This window comes from Embiotoca jacksoni, unplaced genomic scaffold (assembly GCF_022577435.1).
Source record: "Embiotoca jacksoni isolate LCO1_2020_lvr unplaced genomic scaffold, fEmbJac1.0.p SCAF_36, whole genome shotgun sequence".
Taxonomy (NCBI): Eukaryota; Metazoa; Chordata; class Actinopteri; family Embiotocidae; genus Embiotoca; species Embiotoca jacksoni.
In genome coordinates this window covers 330,811-347,502 of record NW_027185388.1, presented here as the reverse complement: position 1 = coordinate 347,502, position 16,692 = coordinate 330,811, and the positions used below count along the sequence as shown (strand labels likewise).

General features: G+C 45.7%; 1 protein-coding gene across 1 annotated transcript in view; it reads right to left on the bottom strand.

Annotated features, from left to right (window-relative positions):
• LOC138208248 (VPS10 domain-containing receptor SorCS3-like) overlaps nt 1-16,692 on the bottom strand; it is a 198,875-nt gene that overhangs the window by 60,304 nt on the left and 121,879 nt on the right. Inside the window, 3 exon segments of the mRNA XM_069166008.1 lie at nt 1,889-2,007; nt 3,167-3,231; nt 4,630-4,703. Of these exon segments, the coding sequence (XP_069022109.1) occupies nt 1,889-2,007; nt 3,167-3,231; nt 4,630-4,703 (258 nt within the window).

Genomic DNA, 16,692 nt, shown 5'->3' with positions numbered 1-16,692 from the left:
ACACCCCGGGCTGTTTGGTGTTAGCTTATGCAGTCGGGAAACACAGGGCTGGTGGGTGCTGGAGAATTGTCATTAGCCTCGAGGCCACAGAAGACGAGCACTTCGTACGCACGAGGAGACGCACGCAGCAAAGCGAGGCCCGCAGCTTCATAACCGACTTCCCCCGCCTATCAATAACAACATGAAATTCATTAAAAGGAAAAAACCCTTCAAATCAAAAACTTGTGGCTCTCCGCTGAAGAGGAGCAATATCAGCATTAATGTTGTATGACAGGGTCGGTTCTTTTTACTGGTCTTGTAAGTGCTCCGAGTGGCTCGGAAGAGAGAGAAAACAAGCTCAGAGAGGGAAGTGTGCAACGGCCGAGCAGCGAACACTGCAGAACAGTCCCACATGCAATCGAGTGAAGGAGCGGGAGATCGATGGCCGGGTAACCAGAGGCGGTTTGAACTTTAAGAGGAATTGGTATGATTGATTTTTTTTTTTTTTTTTTTTTTTCCCCTTCCATCCCTTTCAGGATCTTTTGGTCTGTGACGCATACGTGTTCAAATGCGGAGGTGCTCGAATTGAAGGGGAGGTTTAGGTTGAGTGCCTGTGAGTTTACTTGAAAGACTTCGGAGAGGTCAAATGGGATTGAAGGATCTTTGGAGAACAACTCTATTTCTTTGTCTAATGTGCTGCCAAGGGCCAGGAGGGCGGTTCTGGAGGTAGGATTTTGCCTGTAGGTGGCTCAGGTAAGCAGATTTCTAAGTAAAATCCTTCCTCTAAACTGAGTGAAATATTTAAAGGGATCAAACTGCTGCAGGAGAACTTTTACAACTACTGCCAAACAATAATGAAAGGTAGCATTTTGTTCGACTGATACCTGAATAATCCTTAATAACACATACATAAGGAGACACTTGGTGAAGAACGTTAAGGACAGTAAGGGGAGTCAGTCTGTCTGCTGTGTGGACTGTGGAGAGGTCAGTTTGTATTATAAATGATGGTTAGTTGTAGCGGTTTCAAAAACAGGGTTTCTTGAAAGACACGGGGTTGCTGTGGATGAGCCGTGTAATTATCTTGACTCTTCTTGTTGACTTTTAAATGTATGAAACCTCATTTGCACAATGTCAAAGTAAATAATATTCACGCCGAAGAGGAAATTAAAATACAAACCATAAATTGCGTCCGTGTTACTTGGGATTCGGGACATTACCATTTCAGATTTTTCTGTCACACAAATCGTGATTAATATGACACACCAGGCGGTGGCAGGGATGAATATTAAAACTCGTCCGGCTTCACAGGAAAACAAAGCACAAGTGTTCAGCGGAGGTTAAAAATAAAAGGATTTCTTATTTTCCCCCAAAATAAATAAATAAAAGATGACATATTTGTGATTTGATGGCAGCAGAACCAGAAACAGAGAGGCAGGAAAATAAGGAATATTTATGTATTCATCTGCAATTGAAAAGTAATGTATGTATCACGTATTTCACATGGAATAAGTCCCTTTGACTTTTAGCTGTATTTAGCTTCTTTTAGCTCGTTTTTTTTTTTGGTTGTTTTGTCAGGTCTCATTGTTTTCATTAGCTTCTTAATGACCAAACTAAAAATACTTTTACAGCAGACGGGTTCCGACCGACCATAATCTGCTCGACAAACACAGAAGAGCAAAGAGCCACTAGAAACGTGTAGTTGGTAAATATGTCGTGCGTTACTATAGCAAGCTAAGGCGCCAGCTATTTTACAGAGGAGGTAAGTTAACAGTGAATATTGAACTGAGAAATTGGACGTTTTTCAGGGGGTCAGAAATTCACACCCGCGTCTGATAAAAGTTACGTGATATATTTCCCACATTTTATATTTGCACGATGGACCCAGCAGTGTGGCTGTGCAGCGTCCCACCTGTATGAAGATGTAGTCATCCTGAACCACCAGAGAGCTGATGTCGACGTATCCGTTGAACGGGTAGTTCCTGTTCGCTTCCGTGCACATCTGAACTCGGCATGTGACGTACTGCACGTCTGTCGCATAGAAACACAAACAGGAAACACGAGAGGTATCAACGCTATTCTCCCGCTGCATCGTAACACACGCAACCCCGTTTCCCCCCCCCCAAAAAAAGTTGGGACGACAGGATGCCCCGATGTGCAAATGGTGCAAACCTATATTTAATTGTAAACAGTTCAACGACAACATAATAAATGTTGAAACTGAGAATTTCTTTTGGTTTGTTAAAAAAATGTACGCGCATTTTGAATTTCTGATGCCAGTAACATGCGTACGTGGCAACAAAAGACCGGAAGCTGCGTAACCTGGCGGAACATTTCACCACTAATTAGGTTACCTGGCAACAGATCAGTATCATGATTGCCTCTCTGGGATGCTCTTTTTATAGTCAGAGTCTCTCAGCAGTGAAGAGGAGGAGAGGTTCATCACTATGCCCGAGACTGTGTGAGCAAATAGTGCAAAAGTTCATTAGAAATGAATTCATCATCTATGGTACATAATGTCATTACAAGATTCAGAAAATCTGGAGAAATGTCTGTATGCGAGGGTAAATATGTAAAACCAATATCACAGTTCTGTGGTGGAAATCACTGCATGGGCTCAGGAACACGTCTGAAAACCATTATCTGTTAGCACAGTTCATCACTGTCAAATCATTGCCAGCTGTTTTTGTTTACATTTAGATCGAAGGATATTTTGGAGTCTTTTGCGAGGTCGCACCTGCGCATCGATGCAGCCTGACATTTTCTCTGGTAAATATGCCTCTCTTTGCAGCGGCGGATTTATTCGTATTGTGTAGATACCACAAACAAGCATCCCCACCCGTCAGTCATACTGCGGTAATATGAGAAGAAGAAAAATGCTTGTGTGCAGGAGTACCGCTCCTCCAACATCACAGGATGGTATAAACAGTTTCACCTATGTCTCCTAATGCAGGTCTCGCTGGTCTCTGCAATTCAGGAGTTGTGCGGCTGACATTCAGCGAGTGAAAGGGTCGAGAAGAAAGGCCAAGCTCATCAGGAATCGTGCAGCTGGTTTTATTGGGGGGGCGGGGGGGGGGGGCGGCAGCAGCCGGCGCCGTTTCCCCCCGGGGACGCCTTCTGCTCTCCGGCAGGAATTCACTCCCGTACAGACCTGTTCATTCCTCACTCTTTGTGTGTCAGAAATACTTACTCCCGTCAGGCGTGTGAGCCTCCATGTGCACCAGATCCGGCTCCTTGTCGAGGCCCGCGACAGACCTGCGAGAGAGTGACAAACCGAGGAGGAACACATGAACGTGACGAAGGAATATAAAGGCGAGGGAGGTGGGGGGTGGAGGGGGGGGGGGTGGTGGTGGAGAAAGAAGAGCAATGAGCGAAGAGTTACCAGTGCAAAGGGACGGTTGCACGGGGGAGAAAGGAAGAAAGAAAGAAAGGGACACAGATTTAAGAGGAGGCATTCTGCTCCTATTAGAGACATTTTTGGTGAGTTTCCTCCCGTATCCTAAATGCCACTTTTGACCGAGCGCTTCCACAACTCCCTTCCGGCAGAATGCAAACCGTACAAAGACTCACAAACAGTCTCCCATCTCTGACGGGAGCGTTGCAGGGACACCACACTCTGACTACGAGGATATCTGTCGAGTGTAATCTCGTTTTTTTTGGACGCAGCGCTCCCATTGTGGCGGATTTCATATCCCTTGGAGACTGATGAAGCCGTTGTCTAAATGCAGCCAACTGGAGTGCTGCCTAACCATTTGCTAGAGGTCCATCCAGTGTTTAGATGTCCTTGAGGGGGAGGCGGAAAGGGGGGGGGGGCAAAGCTGGCGACGGATTTGCGCACGTTATTAAGGATTATACCACAATGGCACGGAAGACGCTTCATGATTTATGCAAGTTACGGTGGATGTAAGCCCGAAGGCGATCACGGGCACAACCCCCGGTCACCTCGGCGAGGGGGGCGGGGCGGGGGGGGGGGCAGCGAGCTGGAATAGATCCGGCCCTACGTTTGTGATGAGTGTTCACTTTTTCCCCGACGTGGTGGGGGGGTGGAGGGGGGGTTGTACACTGCAGGGGGAGTGAAGCAGCAGACGTGACTGGATGAGAAGCGACAGGAACGTCCCGGATCCATTATTAGTCACAGCTCCTGTATCTGCATGTATGCATCCGTGCACGTATGCACCCCCCCCCCCCATCCTCCAAACCCAACCCCCTCCCTTTCCTTCTACTGCTGATGTAAAAAAAAAAAAATAATAATTTAGTATTTATGTGCAATACGCCCGATCGTGGGCAGGGCGACTGTGAGAAATGAAGCGGAATGCCTTCAGACGTCGAATGCAAAGCGCGCCGTGGAGGAGGAGGAGGAGGAGGAGATTCATCTCCGCCCGCTCGAATCGAAGGCCTGGAAAAATGTGCAGAATTTGGAGCGGCAGCAGCAGAAGAATCAACCAGTCAGTCACACACCTTGTTCTCAGCCATCAATATCACTTGCTCAGCGGCGCCGAACACGAGCGACCCTTTCTGCATTCCTGAGCAAACTTTGCAAGAGAGAGAGAGAGGAGAATACAAAAAAAAAAAAAAAACACAGAGAGAGAGAGAGAGAGAGAGAGAGAGAGAGAGAGGAGAGAGAGAGAGAGAGAGAGAGAGAGGATGACTCACCAGTAGAATCTGTTCGGCGTGACGTGTTCGTGGATGAGTTGCCACTTTCGTCCGAAGTCCACGGAGCTGTAGAGCTGCAGAGACGCCAGAGAGGAAGAGGAGAAGCGCCGTTAAGAGAGATGAGCGAATGTTTTTCTACGGCCGCCCGGGCCTCCGATCAGACCGCTCGATTTCAAAACTTGCAGCGGCGTTCGAGCTTAGCTGCGTAACGCGGCCCGTTAACTCCGGGCAGGGGGGGGCGGAGGTTACGAAGCGTCGTCGGAGGGACGGGCCGGCGTAGCGATGAATTGCTATCGTCATCAGCGAGTCCGCCAATTCGAGCCGACATATTATCGCAGATAAAAACAAAAAAAACAAAAAAAAAACAAAAAAAAAAACATCTCCGCTCCTACAAACGACCGCTATAGGTTTAGAGGAAGCAAATCAAAACATTCAAACTAAAGTAGATGTGACATTAACGTGGCTATTTTCAGCTTTGATTAGTGTTTGATTTTGTTTTTGGTTTTTTTTTTTGCGTTAAAAACAAACGTTTGAAAAGACATTTCTCCGGCACCCAATCAAAACCCGCAAGGACGACCGCCCGCGATGATGTACGGCTTCAGCTGACGTTTAGGCGCGCAGCCCGGAGCCGCCGGCCCAATTTTAATGCACTAATTACATTTTTTTTTTCTGGTGCTCGGGCGAAGCCATTAATAACCGCGGCGCGTTTCCCCGCCGCTCTGTTGATGGATGCCGTGGAAGAAGCGCTCTCCTATCCGGGCGTCGACGTCCTCCCCGGAGCGAGTCGCGATGCTAATGCTCCCCACTCGTTGCCTTTTTATCGCAGCAAATCTGACACTTACTCTGATAAAAAAAAAAAAAAAGGATACGCATTTGTCACCGGCTGCAAATGTATTTGTCAGCACCGCCGGGGAAACTCTACCTACGTCAGCAGGTGTGGGTTTTTGTTTTTTTCTCCCTCCACCCATTTAAATATCACATTCAAATGAAAAATAAAAAGTTTTTTGTTTCGCGTGTGGCTGCAGTTTAAAGTTTGCGCGATTCTTTGGATTTCGCATGCGGATGTCACTCCCCATCAAAGGTTCGCCCCCCGTCGTAAAAACCGGCGCTCGGAAGGCCTCGTGTCGCCGGCGCCTGACGACGACGAGACGGGAGAGCGTCCCGCGCGCCGGGTCGAGGCACGGATCCGGAGTCGGCCGCGAGCAAACGTTTGTCCGCGTCTTTAATGAAGTTGCAGCGGAGTCTTAATATATCGCACCCGCCGGCACGTCGTCCTCAGAAGAACATAAAATTGATTTCGGACTCCTCCGACTTGAGTAAAGAAAGATCCCTCAGCGGAGGCTCCGGGGTGGGTGCGACGGGGCGACGGGTGGGGTCCCTCATCACTTTGGACAGTGACATATGACGCCAGCGGGCGGCCTCAGCCTTCTCCCTCTCTCTCTCCATTCATCAGTTCGATGACATCTTAGATTTTTTAAAGCCTCTGAGCTGTCGCAAAGTTGGCTTCGTGGTTTCCCACTCACTTCAATAAATCAAAAAAAAAAAAGGCGGCCGGCTGCCGCGCCGCCGACGGAGCCGAGCGACGGCGGCGGGGAGCCGACGGGGGGGGGGGGGGGGCTTAAATGGTGATTGAGGAATTGCAGAGACCATGTTAGTTAAAGTCATCTATTGGTCGGTGATGGTGTTTTTTTTTTTTTTTTTTTTTTATTAACCCGGCCGGTGCGTCGGGTTGCGGGCGATATTCTACTCGGCTCGGAGGTGCGAAGCGTGCGGACGTCGGGGGAGGGGGGGGGGGGGGGGTTAAACGTCCCGGCGCGCACGTGACGAGGAGGCGACGCGGAGAGCAGGGGAACAATGATCGAATGTATTCAATGTCAGCTTTCGTTCCACCGCAAAAACACGATAAAAACTAACCTTGAAAGCACAGTTCGATAAATTGTCCCTGAAGATGCAGTGTGACCAAATGTTATGGGACTTTTGTTGGAGAATAAAAATGAAACACGCCATTATTTCTTTTTTTTTTTTTACATTTTTTTTTTTTTATTGTGGGTTTATTCTATGATGCATCTGCACCAGCCTATATTTTACATGTATAATCCAGCCAAGACATTTCACCTCCAGCAGTTCAGTTGGTGTACGTAACTTGGATTACTTTCCTGTTGCTTCCACCTGCTCCGCACGCATCACCGTGCATCACTGTGCACATCACCGTGCACATCACCGTGCATCACCGTGCACATCACCGTGCACATCACCGTGCATCACCGTGCACATCACCGTGCACATCACCGTGCATCACCGTGCACATCACCGTGCATCACCGTGCCGCCTTTCTGGGTGTTTTAACGGACTCTGACCTTCGTCTCATCAGTCGCATCAAAGTTTGAAATTCCGTCGGCAGATGTGGAGCGAAAGAACTCATCGCACTCGTCCTGAAATCCTCACACACGACTGGCAGCTCGTCACAGAACAGATTTGAAGTTTGTTATTACCAGTCTACGAATCTTACGACGGAATCGGGTGACATTAGAAAAGCCCCGGCGTCTTTTAAGTCAAGGCCGGAAACGTGTGCGTTTGAGCACGGAGTTTGAACTCAATTTAAATCCTTTTCAATTTCGTAGTTTCATAAGACCATCTGGTTCTTTGGGTTTTTAAATAAGGCACCTCGTTTTGAGATCTGCCAACCGAGACCGCGCGGTGGGGGGGAATCGGCCGAGCGGTCGGCCGGTGTGGGCCGGCCTCTCGGATCAGCTGATGTCGCCGAAACCGGAGCTGAGCTCGACCCCGCGACCTTCCCGGGCCGAGCCTGCGCTCAATTAAATCACAACGTGATTAAAAAAAAAAAAAAAAAAAAGGCGTTTTTAACGATTTTGTGGAATCGCGGAACGACACGTGCAAAGTACACGACAGCGGCTTCGGGAGTAAAAACCAAAAGCGAGGTCGGAGTCGGCGTCTCCGCGGCACGAGCGAGTGTCCTTATCTCGGGAATAATTCATTGCCGCGGAGATACAGGGAAACGCACTCAAACGCTGTCGACACTCGAGGTGCACCGAAGCCGAGGAGAGCGCGTCGCTCTGCGGTTTCGGATCGGAGCTGAGGTCACGTCTCGGGAGACATTTGTTCCGGGCGGCGCCGTTGTTTTCATCACATTTAGCCATTTTAAAGTGTGCTGCAGGCTTCCGGGTGTTATGAGCAGGTTTTGTTTCAGCTCAGGAGTTACACAGGGAGATATTGGATTTCAGCATATACATAGAAGGGGGATAAATCTCCGGCTTTCTGTGTTGGTGGTACATTTGTTGTTTTATATACTGTATATATATATATATATATATATATATATATTTTTTTTTTAAGCTTTTAACTCTTACAGGAAAACGAATCGACACGGTGGGCTGCGGGGACGGGGGGGTGGGGGGGTGGGGGAGGGGGATCCTAAATGGAGCCTAAATAAGAAAAAAGGAATTGATTCCAACTTCATCTCCCTCACACACAAAGCGCTGAAAGATTGAAGCTTTTTTTTTTTTTCTTTCCATGATGTTTTCTCCTCTCTTTCTGAAGTGTAAGCGGTGGGGGTGGGGGTGTGGGGTGCTCTGGGGGGGTGTGGGGGGGGTGGATGGAGATTATTGCATTACTGTTTGCTATCCAACTATTGAAAGCCCCGGTGTGGTGAGTGCACTTTTGCCCGACGTGAAACATGAATCAGAATAAAAGATAAATGGACCGCTCCGCAGTTTGCGTCTGCGTTCCACCCCCCCCACCCCACCCCACCCCCCACCCCACCCCACCCGACCCCCGGACAGGACGACATGGGTTTTCAATGTTCCGGGGAAAGCCTGCCGCCGCTCACATCATAGCATCCGACCCAAACTAGCACAAACTACTTGTTAGCTCCGGGGCCGCCTCCGACTGTCACGGAAAGAAATGGCCGAGATCATAATCACAGCTTTTCCTTAACTCTCACTGTGAGCTGCGGAACAAAAAAAAACAAAAAAAACATTGGAAAAAAAAAAGAAGAAAGCCCCGCGGTAAGAAAAACGAGGGATCGCATGGGGCAGAGAAACAAACCATTATCCTCAGAGCTCGTGATAAAATGTGTTGGACCAACCAATTAGAGACACGGAGGCCCGGGCGCGATGCTTTTTAACCCTGCCGAGCCTGTCCCCCGTCTGGATATCCAATGATTACCAGATGCCTCTCCTGCTGAGATTCTGATCATTTTTGCACCTCCCCCCCTCCCCCTCTCACCGCCCAACAATATCGACTCTCTGCTCTGCGATGAAATTAAGACATTATGGATTCGCCTTGAGGCAGTGGGAAGTAAAAGTGGGTGAAAACGTCGGGTATCGAGGCCCGGCTTCTTCAGTTCTGAGATTTTTGTTGTTGTTTCCCATAGCAACAGAGGCAATCAGATGGTGAAATATTTGACTTCAGAGTGGAGGTGGGGAAATGAATGGATCAAACTAATAACAGAAATGTGTTTAATTGTATTAAAAGAAAATAAAAAAATGTGGATTATTTCATTGTCATAATGAAACCAAAGACTTCTAATGTGGCACTTATCTGAGGTAAAAATCTTATATCACAAATAATACATCTAACACATGCGGTCATTTTTAAGTCTGCAAAGGAGCAGTGATTTCCTTTATTTGTCACGCAGTTCGACACCAGATGGCCGGTTTGTTGGAGTTCCTATCTGACAATCTGTAAGTTCATCTCTGCGAGTAGATGACAATCGCTGAACTTGGACTTGAAGGATCTTTCTGAACGATTCAAGTCAAGACCAAGCGGCAACCGACCGTGACGTCGGCCGTCGGTTTTGCGAGCTGCCGCTTTAAAGCCTCCGGTTTGCCACTTTGGTCGTCGCCATCTTTGTTGTTTTGTTTTGGAGACAGGGGTGACCTTCTGTGCGCTCCAATATCCATGCCGCCATTACTATTTAGTATGCCAGAAAAAGATTTTGTAGGTGAAACGTAGTACGCCAAAAAAAAATTACCGGGATGTTGCAGTCTGCAGGCGGGCATGCTCCTCTGGCTGTCTCGCAGAGAGAGTTCTGAAGCCTGTTTTCCAGCAGCCCTGTCATGGTGCATAGTTTTTGTTTATTGTTCGTTGCCTTTCCACGGTTCCCCTCGCTCGCATGGCTTCTGTGCTTTGGTTTCCCTTCTTCCTGTTAAAAGAGAGTTTTTCCTTCCCTCCGTCTGAGTTTTTTTCCCCCCCTCCTATAACTTACGTGGGAATCGTTGAATTGTTTGGGTTCCGCCGCATGAAGTTCTGCTGTAAGGACTTTAAACGTGTTAAGTCAGCGCCTTGAAGTAACCTGTCTCCTGATTTGCCGCTATACGAATTGACTTGAATGTTGCGTCCTAATTTTTGCCACGTGAATAAACGTTGATTAATTTGTGTTCTAAAAATTAAATACGGCTAAGAAAAAAAAAAAAGATGCTGCATTCACTCAAGAGTATAATTCCTCTGACCAACAGACAATATCTACATCCCTCTTTAATCCCGGGTCTCCCTGAAAAATCTTTGCAATGACACGCCGCGGTAAGAGAAAGGGAAGCAGGAAGGTTTATGTGCACCGTTCCCTCTGCAGCGTCGCAGCGTTCCGCCGCCCCGAAAAGCTCCTTGCATCGACATCAAAGCAAGCAGCACACGAGAAAAAAAAAAAAAAAGTTCTGAGAAAAGGATCAGGAATAGTGGAAATGATAACTGCCGCATTATAGGGCCCTGTGTCCCACACAATTACTATAAGTCACTTTTATAACTCCTAATTAAGTCTCCTATAAATTTCTTGATGCATCTGTGTACGGTGCTCTAAATCAAACGGCTTCTGCTGGCATCGGCCGGGCATTTCCCATATGGAGGTTCGGGAGAGGAAGAAGGGGACTGGTTTTATACTGCACAATTTATGGAGCCTGCAAAGCACACAGCAGTAAAGGTGGTCCTGTGTGGGGAGTTCTGGGAAAGGACACGAGTCCAGACCGCATCCGCAGAGCTGGATACTGTATCTCTGCAGGAAATGTCCAGTAACCAACAGATCTCCTCTCAGCTGGCAGTTCTACATATTCTACATATTGATTGATTAAAAAAAAATAAAAAAAATGAAAGAACTAGTTTGATAAGACGTTTTTCAGCCAAAACCCCAGTCACTCTTTTGCAGTATGTGGGGCGCTGCTGCTTGCTTCTTTATTTATTTATTTATTTATTTTCTTATTAATGTCTGTGGATAAAACAGAACAAGAAATTTATAAGGAAATTATAAGAAGCATTTGTTTTCTTTTTTCTGTTTTGTTTCATTTTATAAAAACAACAACTTTTCAATTAATTAGTAAAATAATCAGGAATAATTAATGATCAAAATAATTCCTAATTATAGTCTTTAATCAGACGCCCTATTAAATCAATCAGACAGGAGCACAAGTACCGAGGCTTTGTTTTCTGTTATGTGTGTAATGTTAGTGGGTGAGAAGCCGGTGAGGGATCAAATGAGCTGTTGGAAGACAATTTTCGCCTTTTTTGATAAATATTTATTAACGTGAGTCCACTTACTCACTTTTTACAGAGCTTTTGGTGACTGCTTAGATGTTGTCAGGAAATTTGCGGTCAAAATACTTTTTGTTTTGTTTTGTGAGGTCGAGGATGACTTGACGACAAAAGTTCTGTCTATACTGTAAAAGAAGGGATCATAAGTTACTCTGACTATGAATTCGAAAAGCATGAAAAGATTAAAGCTTTAACACAAAATGACATCAGGTCGCATAAAGCACACCCTCTCGTGTAGTGTTGCGATTACACTAAAAGTTAGCAGCTAAATAAAATATTTAATCGATATGTATTCATATTGTGGTGCAATTTGCTCTCAAAATATAAAGTTTTTTGCTCGTGTTTCCATGGCAACACACAGGACTAACAACTGGAAAATAATCAGTTACATCAGCAGACTCTTGTGTAATGTATGCAATGTTTACTTCTCCAGGAAGTAGGCCGACCCTTAGCAACGACCCTAGCAACAGAAAGGATTTGTTTCTCAAACTGAATAAATACAGCACCTAGAAACACTAAACTGCTCAGCTAGCTCAGTCGTATTGTAACTAAGATATCCGCTGAAAAAAGACAACGATGGAGTCGTGTGTTTTTGAGATTTTAGCGCCATGTCGTGTTAAAATCCAAACCGGTCAAGCCAGCCGCCGCTAGGATTTTAAGTGCGCGACTATCCGTGGTGTTACTGTACAAAAAAGGACCAAAAGAGACCCGATTTCACCAAATGGGTCACATTTAATAGACCTATAACAAGTCAAAACAACATTATATTGCATATTTTGTGAAATTCAATTCCAATTATGCAGTTGCCATGGAGATGGTGAAGTGATATTTTCTGCTGATTTTGTTCCAAATGTACCGTTGACCAATCGGATCTCTGGGTTGGAACGACTTGCTGCAAGATTCAAATTCGAGAACAAATCACGACAGAATCTGAACGTTCGTGACCCTGCAGGTTATTTCAAAGAATAAAAAGCGGATCGGCACAAACTCAGTGCGGTTTTCAGCTTGTCGAGCACATGCTCAACAAATTAAAATATTAGCCAGCACGATTATCGGTGTCAAACACTGATGTGTGCCCAGTCAGGTTCAACAAACAGATTCCCTCCGGCTTCGTGCTCAACTCTTCACACCGGAGCGCCTCCTCCACGCTCCTCCACCGGTTCTTTCACTGACTCCTTCCTCACACTACCTTGTTGCCTCGCAGCTAAATAACAAACGAGAACGGGCTGCACACCTGCCTGGCAGTCGCGCAGGTACGGAGCGTGCTCTCCGTCGACAGCGAGACGTGTTCTTCAGCTGTTTGTTCTGTACAGCTAGCAACATATGCCTGGGGGAAAAAAAAAAATAATTAAAAAAAGCCGCAATTCCCACGGTGCTATCAGTCGTAGGCCGCCGTGTACGGAGCGAGTTGACATGTGCACAAACCACTACATCAGTATATAATGTACAGCAGCCGGCGCCGACCCGAGGCCTCGGGGCGCTTCTTTTTTCTTTTTTTTTCTCTGCACGTAAAATAATTACGAGTGAATTACTGCGCCGGTATGCGTGGAGAGGAGCCCCATTATCTCCATTGTGCTAGCGAGTGCGTCGTCTGTATTGTCCTGCTCATGTGTTTCAAATTAAAGTCCATTAAAAGTGCCCCTGCGAGGGCGGGCACGCCGCGGCTCGATGGAGCGCGGCGGAGCTGTCGCAGCTCGGGACGAAGGAGCTGAGCACTAAAGATACTCGCCATCTGGAGAGTCATTGGGTTGAGAAATGCGCTGCAGCAGCTGAGCAGCCTCTCTGGCTCGAGCTCAACGCCACCTTTCAGACAAGGGCAGGACGGGGCTGGAGGTTGGATCAGTTCAAACACACGCGCACACACACACACACACACACACACACACACACACACACACACACACACACACACACACACACACACACACACACACACACACACACACACACACGCGCGCGCGTGCACACGCACACACGCACACTGATGGATTTGTGGGAAACATTCTGGTTTGTGACGAGAATTAGAAATCGTCATTTAGAAATCAGTGATCATCAAAAGTCACTTTTTTTTTTTTTTAATAAACCAGGAATTTTCTTTTTCATATCTTAATCATATATATACTAGTCTGTGGCTGTCATGTATCTGTCTTTGTTGTGTACAACAAATCATATGTTTACTTTTACATTTTATTTTGCATAAATGTCACCTTTCAAACCCTCTGAAGCGAAACATGGGCCAAAAGTAATTACATTATTTAATGAATTCCTTAACCAAGTGGGGTTTTTTTTAACGCCACGAGCACTTAAAGAGCTTATTTTTATATTATTGTTTTCATATAACGCCCCAATAAATGCTCATTATGGGTGAAAAAAAAAAATGACAGTTAAATGTGGGACACCTTTCTACAACGGAAACAGGAGGATGCCACAGAAGATGATACACCTGTTACCCAATATATATTAGATATATATCATAATTAATTAAATATTTATCAGAAAGATTCTGTTTTATGTAACCTCGATGTTCGGGCAATAACCAAGCGGCAACCAGCAGTGATGTCACCTGTTGGTTTTTGAACGGCCGTTATGAAGCCTCGAGTTCAGATTTTGGCCGGCGCCATCTTGTTAGTTCAGAGCGGTTTGGAGCAGGGAGTGACCATGTTAGGACGAGCTGGGGGAGGGAATGACTGCACTACAGGCCTGTCAATCAAACACACACGCCCCCAAAAACATTACTTTTTGAAGCTTGTTTTCTAATTAATGACAGGATTATTTTTGGACGGACTGCCAGGAAACTAATAAGAAGGGCTGACTATAGCCAACAGCACCGAGATAACTTGAGGAGAAGTTTTACTGACGGAGAATTCTTGGTCAAACAACCCTCAGAGAGCCAGGGGGATGCTTCATCTAAGGCCCCGCCTCCGGGCTCCTCGGATGATTGACAGGGACTCAAAGGGCCAGAAGAGTCGCACACTTTGAACATGATTTTTCTACCTTCTGGCTAGTGATTGTAGCACACAGAGGAGCTTGAAACCTTCAAGACTGATGGATTTAAATGCTGCCTGCTTAAATAGCGATGCTAAAAACAACAACAACAACAACATCATCTGTCCTCGGCCTCATGAGGTCCATTTATTTCTGAATTTCTGCAGCCCTGCCATCAAACACAGGCAGCGGCCCACCCATTCAGAGGCTTGAAGGCGACAGATGCTTTATCTCCAAAGACGTTTCTTTCTTTCTATATAAAAGAACCAAAACAGAAACAGTTGATTTAAAAATCAATGATTTTTGGATTGGAAGAGAAATTACTTTTTGCCATTTCAGTTAGACCACAAAAAAGAAAAAATGATCCGAGTAACAAAAATATATTTTTTCGACAGCAAACAGTTTCACTCTCTACGACTTAACATCCATTTTAGTCGGCATATGTCACACGTATATATCAGAGGTTTAAATAAGGAATCATATTTAGTCGGCAGAAAAGGTGTCAGCCGAGGATTACAATGACGGAAAGCACTCAGGGATGGTAGAGGCACCGCTTCCTATTAAATAAGGTTTGAATTAAAAAGAGCTTATCTAAAGAGCACTCTTCAGTAGCAGAATCTATAGCCACCGACAACAATATCACCCACATTAGGACTGTTACAAAATGGAAAATGCTAATTCTCTTTATGGAGTCGACGCAAATGAAAAGAAAGACTAAAAAAAATAATAATCCTGAATAATGTCTCTTCCCTCTCACGCTCGCTGAATACTTTATTGCGTCTGATGTCCCGGTTGCATATCTGAAAACGTTTAGCCCGGATACGATTCAGCTCGAAATAATTAACAGCATAAATTTGCATCATTAGGGTGGATTAAGTCAAACATTGTTTGCATATTGAAGGACTGAAGGGACCGCGCGGCTCCCTCGCAGAGAGGCGGTAGCGCCGGTCGCTCTCTCGTTATTTTAGGTGGGCTGCTTGTTTCCCGTGGGAGCGACGCGGCGCAGAATATTCCTGCTTTGTCTGGGAAGTGAGCGAGCGAGCAGACGCGTCATTTTAAGTTGTGTGTTTGGCTCGTCGAGAGAAAAAGCACGTCCGTTTTGTGTGTGCGCTTTTAAAAGAGCAGCAGTGTTTAAGTCCAGCCACCCCACCCCCACCCCTCCTCAACCTCTTCCAGTCACAACCTCAGCAGCAAAACCGACTTCCTTATTTTCCTCGACAGAACATTTGCTTATTCGTTCTTCCGACTGCTACCACCCGCGCCCGCCACCTCAGACCCTGACAGCTCGTCCAGATGCGCCTGCACCTGTTTTCTGTGTATTACCGCGGAGTTGTTTTTGTTTTCACCAGAAATACAAAAAGCACAGTTAGTGTTGCTCCTGAAATAGTTTCACAATCCTTCCGTCCGATTCCGAAAGGTTGGACTGTTTTATTTTGAAAAATCCTGCTGTTGGGCTTTGAACGGCCTTCACCAAGTACACAAGTGCACATGACAATCTCACTATGTGCCACAGACTCCCACGCTGGAGTCATGAATCATCTCCGCTTCAGGGTTTCTGCGTGTGTGTGTGTGTGTGTGTGTGTGTTTGTTTTGGCATTGATATCAAACATCACTTTATTCAAGAACATGGACCAGAAGAGCACAATATTAAATCAAATATTTACAGTCCTATGTGAGGATTTTTTTTCTTTCAGCAGGCCAAAGCTACAGCATTAAGGGTTTCTTGCAATGCCTGCAAGTGTTGGGAATTTGGGTGGCTCAAAAATGACCAATTTTCCTACTTAAATGGTGTCAATTATTAACATTTGTAACAACAAATGTTACAAAAACAGAAAACTAACTAACATGCATCAAATCTTTTGGTGTCTCACCTCAAAAAAATATTCTTAGACTTAAGATTCAGATACGAGCACATATTTTTTTTAAAAATCGAAGTAAAGGCATGTCCACACAACAGACAGATCAGCTGTTATTAGATTTGTGGCACACGGTAAACCCTTCAAAAACGACAAGGTCCTGAAATCTTGTGTGTTCCTGTAAGAAAATAGTTCAATAACGCTGCATAAGTGACACTCAAACTGAATTTCCATTTTAGTTTATTGCATTCTTCCTGACAGACACTGTCAGCTGATTAATAGCTGTTTTCCTACTGGCTGCTCTTTTCTTAAAAGCTAAGTGACCATATTTGGATTAAATGGGGAGGAGCAACCCAAGGACACTATGTCCCGCCCAATCAAGGCACACCCTCAAACATAGATCTGTTTGAGGGCTAATATCTAATCAATGCTGGAATAATTTTCAGAAGGACCACCTGAACACCGATCAGAAGGAGTGAATTTAGCTCATGACACCATAATGACTTGTGGAAAACATTTTCTGACTTTGTATTTTATGAGAGAAGTTGATGCTTTTCGAATGGGAGTCTACTGCAGCCTGAGGATTTTTGAAGCCAGCCCCTAGTGGCCCTCAGTGGTACTGCACTTTAAAGCCCTTCTGCATTGGCTTCACTTTTCAAACTGGGAGACTGCGGCCATTTTT